At 41.4% G+C, this 12,757-nt stretch overlaps 1 protein-coding gene across 1 annotated transcript; it reads right to left on the bottom strand.

Annotated features, from left to right (window-relative positions):
- Nucleotides 1-158: 158 nt before the first annotated feature.
- rbm18 (RNA binding motif protein 18) lies at nucleotides 159-12,727 on the bottom strand. The gene is made up of 6 exons (XM_080046297.1): nucleotides 12,542-12,727; nucleotides 11,711-11,824; nucleotides 7,353-7,479; nucleotides 6,398-6,478; nucleotides 3,475-3,575; nucleotides 159-2,336 (listed from the first exon to the last, which is right to left on the bottom strand). The coding sequence occupies exons 2-6, from the start codon at nucleotides 11,815-11,817 to the stop codon at nucleotides 2,153-2,155; spliced, it is 600 nt and encodes a 199-aa protein (XP_079902423.1). The 5' UTR covers nucleotides 11,818-11,824; nucleotides 12,542-12,727; the 3' UTR covers nucleotides 159-2,152.
- Between the last annotated feature and the right edge of the window lie 30 nt (nucleotides 12,728-12,757).

Below are 12,757 nucleotides of genomic sequence, written 5' to 3' on the forward strand. Positions count from 1 at the left end.
TCATGACACAAAACACAATTTATTTTAGGCTACACAACCCAAACAAACAAAACAATTACATAAAAAAAGAAAAAGAGAATAGGCTGTTATTTGTTTTATATCTGTGCGTAAAAAAACAACTCACGAATTCGGTGATTCAAGGAAAGCGAAGCCTGATAATTACAGGATGTGCACGAATACACACACCGGTTTGAATGGACGTGTCAATCACGTAAAATTAACTAAATGTATAGGTCGGAAATTATCCCATCAAAATAAACCAGACCTAAATAATTAAGAACCGTTTCAATCATCCAGAGTAGAAAATGAATTGAAACCATGTTATCAATTGAATAGTCTATGTATTTTAACGAATAGGCTTTTATTATTTATTTAAAAATAGATATACACACATTTCAATGAAATCATTAATTGGATCGAACGGCCATCATCAATATTCAGCAGTCGGGTGAATTCTTTAACGACAGCAACAAAGACATTTAAAGAAAACAAGACTGTCGGATGTCAAGAGGTAGGATTTGATTTCTTAGGTGCGCTCGAAAGTATAATGCTCTTTCATTCCATCTTGTAAAACGAAGTCTCTCGCTCTCCACCCCTGCTGCAGCTAGACTAGACAAAGATGCGATTGAAGCCTTCTTTGTAAACTCTTTAGACATCGGCTATGCATGACCTTTGGTTGGTAGATAAATTCTTCACGCAAACAAAATTCGAACTATCATTTCACCGAACTATTTCCTCTTTCTTTTTGCCTTGAAAGGGATTTCTCATACATTCACGCACATCATGTCACACCTGTAGGAAAACACGACTCCGATCAGATCGAAAAGCGGTGCGTTTCATTATGACAACGCAGAGGAATCAATAAAGAAACGATACATTTTTTAAAAAGAGAATGTTTCCACATTGAACCCATATGCTAAAAGTCCTAGAAAATATTGAAAATATTTGCAGCTTGATTGCGCCCAAAAAATATGCAAAAAATTAATAAAACAAGTCAATATCCATCATGGCTGGAATGGAGGGGGAGAAAAATGAATAGAAAACAGGGCCTCAGAACGTCCTGGATGCTATAGGATTATCATATTACAGAAAACATTCAGACATGAGGGTTTATCATTGCTGACGATGGTGCAGCCTAATTTCCCTGGTTTGAAAAGCATTTACAATATTTCAGGACTGCATTTTTCTAACCAGATAATAATGGAGATAATAACGGTTGTGATACTGGTGGGGTTTTGCTTTTACCGAGCAGTCCTAAAGTCTTGCATTAATGAGATGCAGATGGTTAACAAAAATTCTTACAAAACAATACCAAGCACATCCACAAAAACCTGGGGGACTGAGCATATTGAAATCAGGCTAATAAAGACAAGTAGCATTGCCTTTAGGGGGGTGGGAGGGGGGGGGGGGTGACAAAGAGAATGTGAAAGGTGGCACACAACACACTGAAAATGTGATATTTAAATGCTTTTAATAATAAAAAAATTAAAATAAAGAGACTGTGGCAAGGGGAATTATCAAAACTCTACACACCACAACAATACAAACCTGTTCTTTGCATTTATTACTCTTCATTGAAGTCTTATAATAAAGACTCTGGGGAAAAAAAAAAAAAAAAAAAAGATTTCACCTTTTAAATTATGTGATCTGAGAGTAAAAACACGTCAAAAACAATAGAAGAATCAGCATTTAGACCTTTTTCTTTTTCCCGTTGGATTCACCTGCATTAAATCTCTGCAAAAGTGAGAAAGCAGACTCGTGTTCCAAGGATCCAACCTGCACAGCAGTCTGTTTACGTGGCATACGTTTAAGACTGAATAAAAACTGATCCTGTGTAAGCCAAAATAAAAAACTGAAACCACATTAGGTACAGTAGTCCGTGATTGCTGCGATTACTCCCCAAGGAGTTCCACCGGGTTCTCAAAGTATTGTGACAAACTTCAAAACCTGTTAATTCCCAGATAAGATGTGTATAGTCTTTATAGCATCTGAGTCTGTTTGCATGTATGTATGTATGTATGTGGGGGCTGAGGTGTGTGTGTGTAGGTGTGTGTGTGTGTGTGTGTGTGTGTGTGTGTGTGTGTGTGTGTGTGTGTGTGTGTGTGAGGGGTGTGGGGGGGTTGGCCCTCCAGAATGAGTGGGAGAGGATGGGTCATCTTCTAAACTTGCGGAAGGGCCTGCTCTGGTTATTGTGGTGTGATTTAGAGTAGGGCTCCCAGCGTTTCCTCTCTGGCGGTTTGTTGTAAACGTAGGCGGACGGGCCCGAGTGGTCATCATCCGGATTCTCCTCCATCATCTGGAGCTTGGCCTCGATGGCGCGGATCTTAGCCGTCGTACTGGAGGATTTCAAAGAAAAAGAGGAAAAAAAAAGAAAAAGAAAAAGGAGATGTTAGCCGTGAGACTGAAGGGGGAAAATACCAGTGTTGGTTACTGAGAGATAGACAGATCTCTGCTATGGCCTAAAGTGGGGGAATAGAAGAGGAGGTATTAGCACTCTTAGTAAACGGGAGGGAGCCGATGCAGTGGGGGTGGGAGCACGAGCAACAGATTACCAGTTGTGCTGTTGTGAAGTTTGCAAAAAAAAAAAAATGACAGTGCAGGCAGGTGGGTAGAAGAGTGACAGAGCGGATGAGCTAGAGAAGAGTGTCACAAGTGTCCAAAAAACAGGAGAGAGAAACTCTAGAAGAGGCATCAAGGGGGGAAAATTGTGTTTATATTTCCCCTCTTGCGCTGTGTGGAGAGAGTCATATTTGAATTTTACACTACAACCAAAGTGTGGAGGCCGATAGCTGATAACTTGCTATGCACAATTGATACAGCGTGCACAAGAGGCCCTTTTACTGACTTAACAGCTCCATTTGACTGGTGTACTCAGTGTGTGTGTGTGTGCGTGTGTGTGTGTGTGTGTGTGTGTGTGTGTGTGTGTGTGTGTGTGTGTGTGTGTGTGTGTGTGTGTGTGTGTGTGTGTGTGTGTGTGTGTGTGTGTGTGTGTGTGTGTGTAGACAAATGTCAAAGCTATGCAATCGGCTGTATTGACGTTTAAAAAAAGGGTGATCGCAGAGGAGATAAGAGGCAAAAAGTCGGCGATTATCCTGACCAAAAAAAATTGTAATTACCTATCATCATCACAATACTCTTAAAAATGGTTCTAAACCATAATGGAATCCTCCAAAAAACGATTTTCTTTGTTGGGGACACGACGGGCAGAGCCACAGGTTTAGGACTTATAGGAATGACTTAAAGATGCAGCACCCTCTTGAGGCAACTCAAAACAAATCAGGTAATCAATATAGTACTTTAAGTTAGCGAGCTGGACGGCCTTTTTCAAGTAACTCATAGGATGATATTGACAATTATAATCAATTCAATGGAACATCACCAGCTCGCTAGCTGGCTAAGAGTGGACATACTCTGAGAGAAATGAAGAAAAGGAGCAAAAGAAGGAGGGTAAGACGTGTGCTTTGTGGCGCCCACCTGAGGTGGTTGGCGGTTACGGCCCCGTCCTCTGCCCCGCCGCTGCATGACGGCTCCAGGCTCGGAGGCATCGTCTTGTCGTTGCGGAAACCTTCAAACCTCTGGAAGGCGAGACAAATGAGCCACACACACAGTGATGGGACAGAAGGATGGAGAGATAAACAAAGGGGGTAAAACAACAGGCAAGAGAAGACCATTGTGCAGGGAGACAGAGACACGTCGATAAGTGGCAGAATACACAGTAATAAACAGAAGCAGACCGTCAGTGGGATCAACTTAAAGCTAAATGTCTTGTTGAGACCTACTGTAGTAGCTCTTGTCTTTCTAGATGCAGAATAAACAGTCAGGATCAAATTGCATCTAAAATGTGTCTAGTGACCAATAAAATAGGAATTTCCTGTTCTGCTAAAGACAAGTAAACAAAAAAGCTTAGTGCATTGCTTGAGTTTCTCTAGCACAGGGCTTGTGTCAAAGTGAAGACAATTCTGTCAGAAGGATCAGATAGAAACGTGTTCTCAAAGAGTGTTTTGGGTACAATATTTAGATAGAGTTCCGTGCCAAGTTTTAACAGGTAACCAGTGGAGGAAGAAAAGTAGAAGTAGAAAAATAGCCCCAAGACATTTAGAAAAACCATCAGACCTCCTAATAAACACTGGCAGCAGTTCTCCTGGAGAGCCAACTCCAGCTTCCTCCCACAAACATCAACATTATTAAGCTGAAGTATAGATTTTTTGTTTGGGTTTGGTCAAACAGAACGGCATACTGAGCAGGCCTGCGTTTGCAGCTCACAATCACAGCCTTAAGGCACGAGGGGAGGATAAAGAGGGAGCCGCTGCAGAGCGACAACCAACGTCCAAGCACTCATTGCTTTCAAAAGCACCTTCCAAACATCTCCACCAAGCCAAAACAGAACTCTCCAAAACCTGCGAAGAAGAAAAAAGGGAAAAAAAGAAAAGACAAAAACGAAAACAAAAGGTCACATAAACATGATGGGTATGAGAAAAACCACAGCACTTGGTATGACAAAATGAATGGAAAAATTATGCACACAAATCAGTAAATGTACTTTACATAAATGAACACACACACACACACACATGCTCCAAAGAAACAAATAACATGTATGGCCAAGAATAGGTCTGAAACAATGAGCAGTCCACCAGCCAGGACCCTTCCCTTCCACCTATTCCTAAAGGCACGTAGCTGCTGGAATGCATATGGATCTACATGGACCAGGCCAAACCTGAATCTGTAAACAATCCAGAGCTCTAGCTATGGGAACGTTAGGTTTAAATGTTTGTAGTTGTTCGATTACATTTGAAACAAGTGTCTAATGTGTGTTTTGCGGCTAAATCATAGATACACTCACTTGACGGTTTAATTTTTTTTATAAGGGGTTTACAGAAGTTTTTTCACGCAAAGATAATGTACCATGCATAACCTGATAAGAGACAGAATGATGCAGTAATGAGTAATGACACAACTGTTTAACTGTTGAAAAAGTCGATTTGAAAATGCCATGGGATGTTTGGTGAAGAGTTCTGGGGGAGGGGAGGACATAAACGCTCGTCAACGTGATCTCCTCTCTTTCAAAGACTGTAATAATAAAGTCAAGATGTACGCATGGGGGGAAAAAAAGACAACAACTGCTTCACCACTGTCTCTGACTCACTCATCCCAGCAGCATGTGACTTCTAGGCTGGAACCAGTGAAATTATCTTCAACATCAGGTTTAACATGCCAATACATTTTCTACTAACCAACTGGGCTTATAGGCGCAGTAAAGGATGTCAAGGAGTTGCTTTGATGCTATACAAAAAAGGGATGGTCCAGTCCCAGCTGCCCAGACTAATGCCCGTACTGCCACTTACTCGCTTCCTCACTTAAAATACAAAACATTTTCTGCCGGACAGAGTTGTCGATTGGCTTTAATGTGTTTAAAATTCCACTTACGGAGGCCTAGTACTACATCCGGTATGGTACATACAAAAAAAAAAAAGAGGTGCAGAAATCCAATTTATTTTTTCAAATAAAAACTACTTGTGTTATTTATACACCAAAACCTTTAGCTAAAGCAAGTGATGATTTTTAGGAGAAATTCCGAACTGAGGACTGGTGAATAGCACCCCCAGCTACTAATACATAGTTGAATTTGAGAAAACTCTATATATTCATAGTAGAAATTAATGGAGGCCACTGGCAATGTGTAAGGGAAGGGCACACAGCGCGTTGACAGACACAGTGACTTAAATATTAAAACCTTTTCGCCCCATGACACAGATGTCCTGGTAAAAAGCAGCTATAGGTTTAGAATGGAATCAATGACCACAGCTATCTTTGGTTGGAATGATGGATTTGAGCCAAGATACTATGAATCTATGAGCAGATTTATCCTACAAGGTGTTGTCTCAGAGGCGGCAGCATTGACCCTGACCTCCCTCTACTCTACTGTGTGTGTGTAGGGCGTGATTCGTCTCTATACAGGATATCCCTTCACCCATTGCCAGTAGGCTGTCTATTGTTAAAGAGACAAGCATTAGGTTGTGCAGGGATCCCACCACTCTGCGTAAAAACTGACTGCTGCAGTGATAATGCTCAAATGAAAATCAACAAATGCTTATCGTCACACAACACAGACCGAAAATAAGCTTTCAAGATCGACCCTCGAATAACTGGTGGGTTCTCTAAAATCATTCGGCTATCTAAGGCAACAGGGACACCGGTTCCATGTGTTTTTATTTATAACTGAAAGACGATGATGTAATTTATCTAAACGCATGGACTAACGCATATTTAGTCCATCAAGAGGCACATCACTTTTATATAGGACACGGTCACAGTGTCAACTGTGATATGCCTTAATCCAGCATTAGGATGCATGAGACTTTTCATTTAGAAAACAAAGTTTGACACTTACCCTCACCTGTGCGTGCGCCCAGCGCACAACCAGCTTCTTGGACAAAGCCAGCTTCCCATTTAAACATTGGATGGCCCTTTCTGCCTCCTGCAGACAGTCACACACAGAAGAAGAGGAAAAGAGAGAAAGAAAAAAGGAACAGATTTTTTAGAATTATGATAAAAAAAATCAGCCTTGATTGCAAACGAGCCATTAAATAATTAGTCTATACAATATTAGAGAGATGGCAGGAAGAATAATGGATGATGATGTGCTAATCTTATAAGTGTGTGTCTTTGTCGGGTGTTGTAGAAACCGGATGTGTGAGAGTATATAATTTTGTCTAATCAAATAAGTTAGTGGCTTTGATGCTTAATTACATTAATGAAATGCTTTTTTTTCTGAGTGTGCGAGTGTGTTACATAAACACATACTTCCTCTGTATAGTCCTTTTGGGAGGGCTCCATGTCGCTCTGATAGACACTAGCTGTGAAACTAGATGCTTATCACAATCCCCCAGGCTCCCTCCAAAACAAATACTGCCCGCTGAGCTGAACCTGTGAAGCCGAGCGGGCTCCCGTTTTTAGTTTTTTTTTTTCCAGAAATATGGTCCACTTCAGTTAGACACTAAATGAGGTCATGAATGTTTGGAGATGTCTCATAAAGCTTTATTAGTCATTTTGGCATTTTTACACTCAAATGAACGATTGTGTGTGTGGCTGTGGAGATCTTCTCATACTCTACACATGAGCAGAACGTTTTCAGTAGAGATGAGCCGTGTAATACCAAAATTGCAGAAACAGAAATGTTTAAGAAGTAAGACACAAATGTAACATTTGACCTGATCTGGACCCGGTCGCAAAATATATTTAAAATAACAAAATCACTGAGTCACGTCACGTATCATGTCATGTAAAAAATAAAATAAATAAAATAAAATCATATAAAAATCTAAACTATAAACATGTTGCATTGCACGTACCTCTCTGGTGTTGAAGTTGACAAAGCAGTAGCCCCGTGGCTGTCCCTCCATAGGCCCAGACTTATGAAACAAGAAGTCAAACTGTTTCACATGGCCAAACTTCTCCAACAGCTTCACCAGGTGATACCTGCAGACGGAGAGGGATCATGTCAAAAACAACACAGAACGCTACAGGGAGAATACACAGAAACAAGAACAGAGGAGAAGATCAAATGAAGAGGAAAATAGTATATCATTCTGTGAAGGGTTCTTATAAGAAATAACAGCATGACAGAAATAACATACTTTTATTTTGTCAAAATAAAATGCCCAGAACAGTATATATTGTGGGTCAAGCTTATAAAAACAGCCATTACAGATCTGCTCCGCACTGTATTCGCCAGCGTACAGTCTGTGAATCTGTCAAGTGGGGCTAATGAGAATGGCAGCCATACTCTCCGTGTCACCTATTTAGCAGCAGGGCCAGCTGCTGTGGCAGTCGAGTGACAGTAAATCTCTCATTGAGACAATGCTGAGGATACAGTAGCGGGGTAACAATGAGGGAATAAAAAAGAGGAAGCATCAAATCCCCCCTGAGCGCCGAGCTCCGCCCAAACAAACATCCACTCACTGTGCGGAGCAGCCTGCGAATGTTGGGACCCCACGAACCAACATAGAAATGTGCTCATTGCAGAGCTATGCAGGGCGCTGTGAGGGATTTGTATAGCTTTGGCATGTAACTGACCACTAGCAAGCCATGGGAAAAAAAAGAGCTCAGGGTCACCTGTAGACTGTTTTCACTTCTGTGTTGCTTTTGAATACAACCAAGTGCTGACTGAATGCTTTCAACACATGCTCAGTAGCAGGTGCTTTTCCGTGAACTGTCAAAGCTCCTGTGCACGGTGTGATTTATACGTGCAATATTCTTATTTCCGTGTGAGCAGAATAAGATATATATCCTGCTCTTCCACTGAAGTGCAATACCATGTACAGCAGCTGTAACCAACTATTGTTTTCATTATGGATTAAAAGTTATACAAAAAAACACAAAACTTTCCCAATACCCAAGCTGACATATTCAAATTGTTTCTTTTCTCTGATTATCAAAGATTCACGTAATATGGATGGAACCAGAAAAATGCAGACATAAATTCATCATAATCATAGGAACACCACAGGTGTTATAATGACATTATTACCAATTGCTCAAATGGCCAAGTGAGCCATGCCAGAGGGAGCAGACGTGCACAATATCATTTTTTAATTTAAACCTCCCTGCTCCCTTTCCTTTTGAACATGATAAAAAGTTTATTAAACCATAAAAACAAAACCAATGCACAAACAAAAGAAATCATGAAATGCCTTCCTGTGTTTTCGCTTTTACCTTGTGTGACGGTCCAGAACTCGGACTGACCCCAGGTGTTTTGCATAACTGTTCAAGAGGAATCAATGCTTCGAGGCTTTTATTGTTTAGTCGCATGTTATTTTTAATCTTGAAGTGGTTTGTGTGTGTGTGTGTGTGTCTCCGCAAAAATGACTATGTGCAAGCGTGCATCTATGTGTATGAATGGATGGGATGTGATGTGCGTCTACAGGTACAAATTGTACAATTGTCTTCCACCTTTCAATGACTCCCTGGGGGGCTTTAGGCCAAAGATCATTTCTGCCTTTCCCAGACAACACCCTTCAAGCCCTCCGTGTGACAGTGGCCTCTGCAGCACTATGCTCATATGCAAAAAGAAAATACTGCATTAAAAGTTCATATTACATTTTCTGAATTAAATTACTCAAATAAGTATTCTTTGCATTTAATGCACCTGTGAACTTCTGATCAGCAAATGAGAAATGCAGTCAGGCAAAAGTAAAATGCAAAAATCTCTTAAGATGCTGTAAAGCACTAAAAGTTTCCTTTTCTGTGCTGCCTGCTATATATTCAAATAAATGCATACTGCACTTCATGTTTGTGCAAGTGGGTAAATGCGAGACAAAATAGATGGCTGACACTCTAGGAACATTTTTGGATGCTGGGGCGAGCTGAACCACAATGGACAGCTACTCGAGGGGGCTGTTAAAAGCACCGGAGGAAGAGGAGGAGAAGTGGAGGGTGGGAGGAGGAGGAAAGGGAGGGAAAGGTGGGGAGAGGAGGAGGGAGAGTAAAGTTCAGAGAGGGGATGTTGATGGTGAGGTGAAAGGTGGAGGAAGAGGAGGAGAGGAGGCCAAAAGAAGAGAGGAGGGCGAGGAGCCAGGTAGGGAAAGATATAAGAGCTAGGAAGCAAAGACAAGGAAGGAAGGAAAATGGAGGGGGCTGGTGCAAGTGTCCTGTCCAGAAAAAGACAAGACAAAAGGGTTCAAGCAGAGAAGTGCAGGTCAGAGGGGAAGAAAATGTAGAGAGGTATAAATGTATTTATACTAATGAGAAATCCCCCCTCTGAGCAGCCAAAAGCATAAAAACACGAATACCGGTATGTGGTGCAAGCTCCGGTTACACCTGCAGGCTCTGACAGTATACGATGATCAATGGTTACGTTCAAGATTATTTCAGTGAAGAATTAAAAGAGTGGGAGGCCATCATCTTTAATTGATCATAGAAAAGCAGCAGCAGCAAGACCATTACAGTTTTATTTGCATAACAGAGGAAAGAGAGAAAAAAAAAACGTTCAGTTAACTTTTCAAAATCATATGCTTGGAATACTGTTATAACCATTATTGCACAAACACACATGCAAGAAATCTATCTTTCTTACAAAATAAAAGCACAGCCTTCTTACCTCATCGCACCCTAATCGATCTAATGCTTTGCACTGTCCAAACCAGAGCAGAACTCCACAAAAGCAAGGAAATTGAGGCCAAATACGACAATACTTTTACTCTAAAAATCTTTCTATTATATAAAAAACAGGTTCAATATATTCAAATTAGCCAATTTTGCTTCTTAACATTAAGGACATATTTCTAATGAATAAAATAAAAATCACTTTACATACAAAAATTCTTGGCCAGATTTGATGAGCAACAAACCTGTAGACATCTTTAATATGCTAAAACTATTCATTTAATATTTTGAAAGAAGGGGGTGGCAATGTTTATTAATAATCAGCACCTTACACTTCAAGTCTGCATTCCTCCTCTGCATCGAGTTTTGTTTGGGCTTACCACCGGGACAAACAGGCTCAGGGAGTTCTGCGTATGTTACACAGGAGCTAATTAATCTTCCCAATCAGCACCCGGGGGCCACGGGCATTTCTCTTGTTTTCTCCCCACATACTGTGAAGGAGCGGACTATTTAAGGAGAAGTAGAGCAGAGCAGGGAAAGGGGAAGGAAACGCCTGTCTAGACGCCCATCAGAGCTGCGGCCCATACATTCTCCAGCAGCCCCCAACAGGCACAGGCACACACACACACACACACACACACACACCCCGAAGAAAGAAGAAAAAAAAACTGCCTTCTCTCCTCCATTGGAATATAATGTTGGGGCACAGGGTCCTTTAGCACATTCAGAAACTCAACTGCAACACACATCCCAGATACAAAAGTACTAGCAATTAAAGGATGTTTCCATTTACGTGTGATTTTGTGTCAAGTGACACACACACACACCTCTGTGGGTTGAAATCTGCACCCCTACCAGCTGCCACCCAAACATCAACTGTGTACTTAAACATGCATTCATGCACACACACACACACACACACACACACACACACACACACACACACACACACACACACACACACACACACACACACACACACACACACACACACACACACACACACACACACACACACACACACACACACACACACACACACACACACACACACACACACACACACACAGAGTAAACAGGGCAGGTGAGTGAAGAATGATGGCTGCTCCTTAGCAGAGCAGGTCTTCACGCCTCGCTGCCTCCCTTTCACACACCCAGCCTCATCTGCTCAGTCTCAGCCTGCGACACACACACACAAACACACACACACACTACGCACATGGCGAATCAATCATATATGCACACACAATGCATCGCCTCTCCGTGAGGCAGAGCCAGTAAAAATGCACCTCAGGTTCATAACATGGGTGGTGTCACAACAGCAACACTCAAATTGAACACTTGTTGCTGCTAAAGCAAAAAAAACTAAACTGTCGTTCAACTGGCTGGGCCACAAGCTTGAATCTGGAGATTTGTACTTTTGTATCCTTTATATCATGTGTGATGACTGGAGGTAGTAAACAGTAATAGTGTCTCACAAGTAGTTTGAGCAACACATACAGTATATGTATACAAATCAACAGTTCTACACTCGATGTTAAATAACAAGAGACTGTCAAGGTGAACACCTTTCCAAATGGCTGAAACCAGTAGCGGGTTTACTCACTCTGTGATTTTGGGGTCGATGTTGCCTATCCACAATCGGTTTCCATCATGGGAGACGCTCTCTGAAATAATGGAGGCATTTTCCACTGACCCCGCAGCTGACGACATGTGTACTCTGTGGGATGCGGCAGGAGTAGAAGATAGAGAAGGTAGTTTGACTAAGAAATGGTTGCCATCAGTTAGCATTTATACTCAGCAGTCAATAAGGAAAAAGTGAGCCATTCATTGGAAATATTGCATCACAGGGTAACTATATCTCTCTGAGCTCTGTGGCTTACGTGGCTGATCACAAACACATCTGGAAAAAGGACATACATTGATCAGAAAAGATCAGGCTTATTTTTTTTTAACTGTATCATGTTTAACCACTGAGACATTAAAGTGGACATGTCAAACAGTTAGGTCCACAGACATGTGAGTGTACAGTGTCACAACACTGTTAATATACATATTCTTGATTCTAGTAATCATTGTGAAAAGAACCAGGAAATGATGTAGGGTTATTTGTTTTAATTCACCTTGTCAGACGAACTTTTTTTTTAATTGTAAAACACCAACAAACAAGCGAAGCTTTCTCATGGGAGACGCTTACATGCTACAACAGGCTAAGGTTAGCTTAGTTAACCGCAGGTTTGTCCATTCGCTCCTACCAGTGAGCTATTAGCTTTAGCTGGTAAGAATTGATAGTGTGAGGTTAAACACGTGTAGGTCATCCAGGTAGTGAGATGTTCAGGCTGTGCTGAGCTAAATCTTTCCACTAAACGGTTAACAGTCCGCTTCAGTCGAGCAGTGGACTGCTAGCAGCGAGCTAGCTCAGTTAGCATCAATTTACCTCCTCGATCTGTCAAACTTCCTCTTAGATAGGGGCTCACTTCTTCCACTTCCTTTTCTGCGGATCCCACCTTCGGGATGATTCAGTTACGTCAAAACGTAACACTAATCATCTCAATCAATTTGTTTTATATATTTTTTCCTCCTACAAAAGTGAAAAACTGAGCTATCTCGAGCCCTGCTGCCGTCTGACAACAAAGGCGCGGGATGATGTCGT

The sequence above is a fragment of the Ammodytes marinus genome (genome assembly GCF_949987685.1).
Source record: "Ammodytes marinus genome assembly, chromosome: 18".
Taxonomy (NCBI): Eukaryota; Metazoa; Chordata; class Actinopteri; order Uranoscopiformes; family Ammodytidae; genus Ammodytes; species Ammodytes marinus.

What these genes read in the sequence shown, in the direction of transcription:
- rbm18 (XM_080046297.1), bottom strand. Translation starts at nt 11,817, where the DNA reads ATGTCGTCAGCTGCGGGGTCAGTGGAAAATGCCTCCATTATTTCAGAG. An exon ending in ATCGACCCCAAAATCACAGA is followed by an intron (nt 7,480 to 11,710) that starts GTGAGTAAACCC and finishes CTCCGTCTGCAG; the next exon opens with GTATCACCTGGTGAAGCTGT. An exon ending in GTAACCGCCAACCACCTCAG is followed by an intron (nt 2,337 to 3,474) that starts GTGGGCGCCACA and finishes GAAATCCTCCAG; the next exon opens with TACGACGGCTAAGATCCGCG.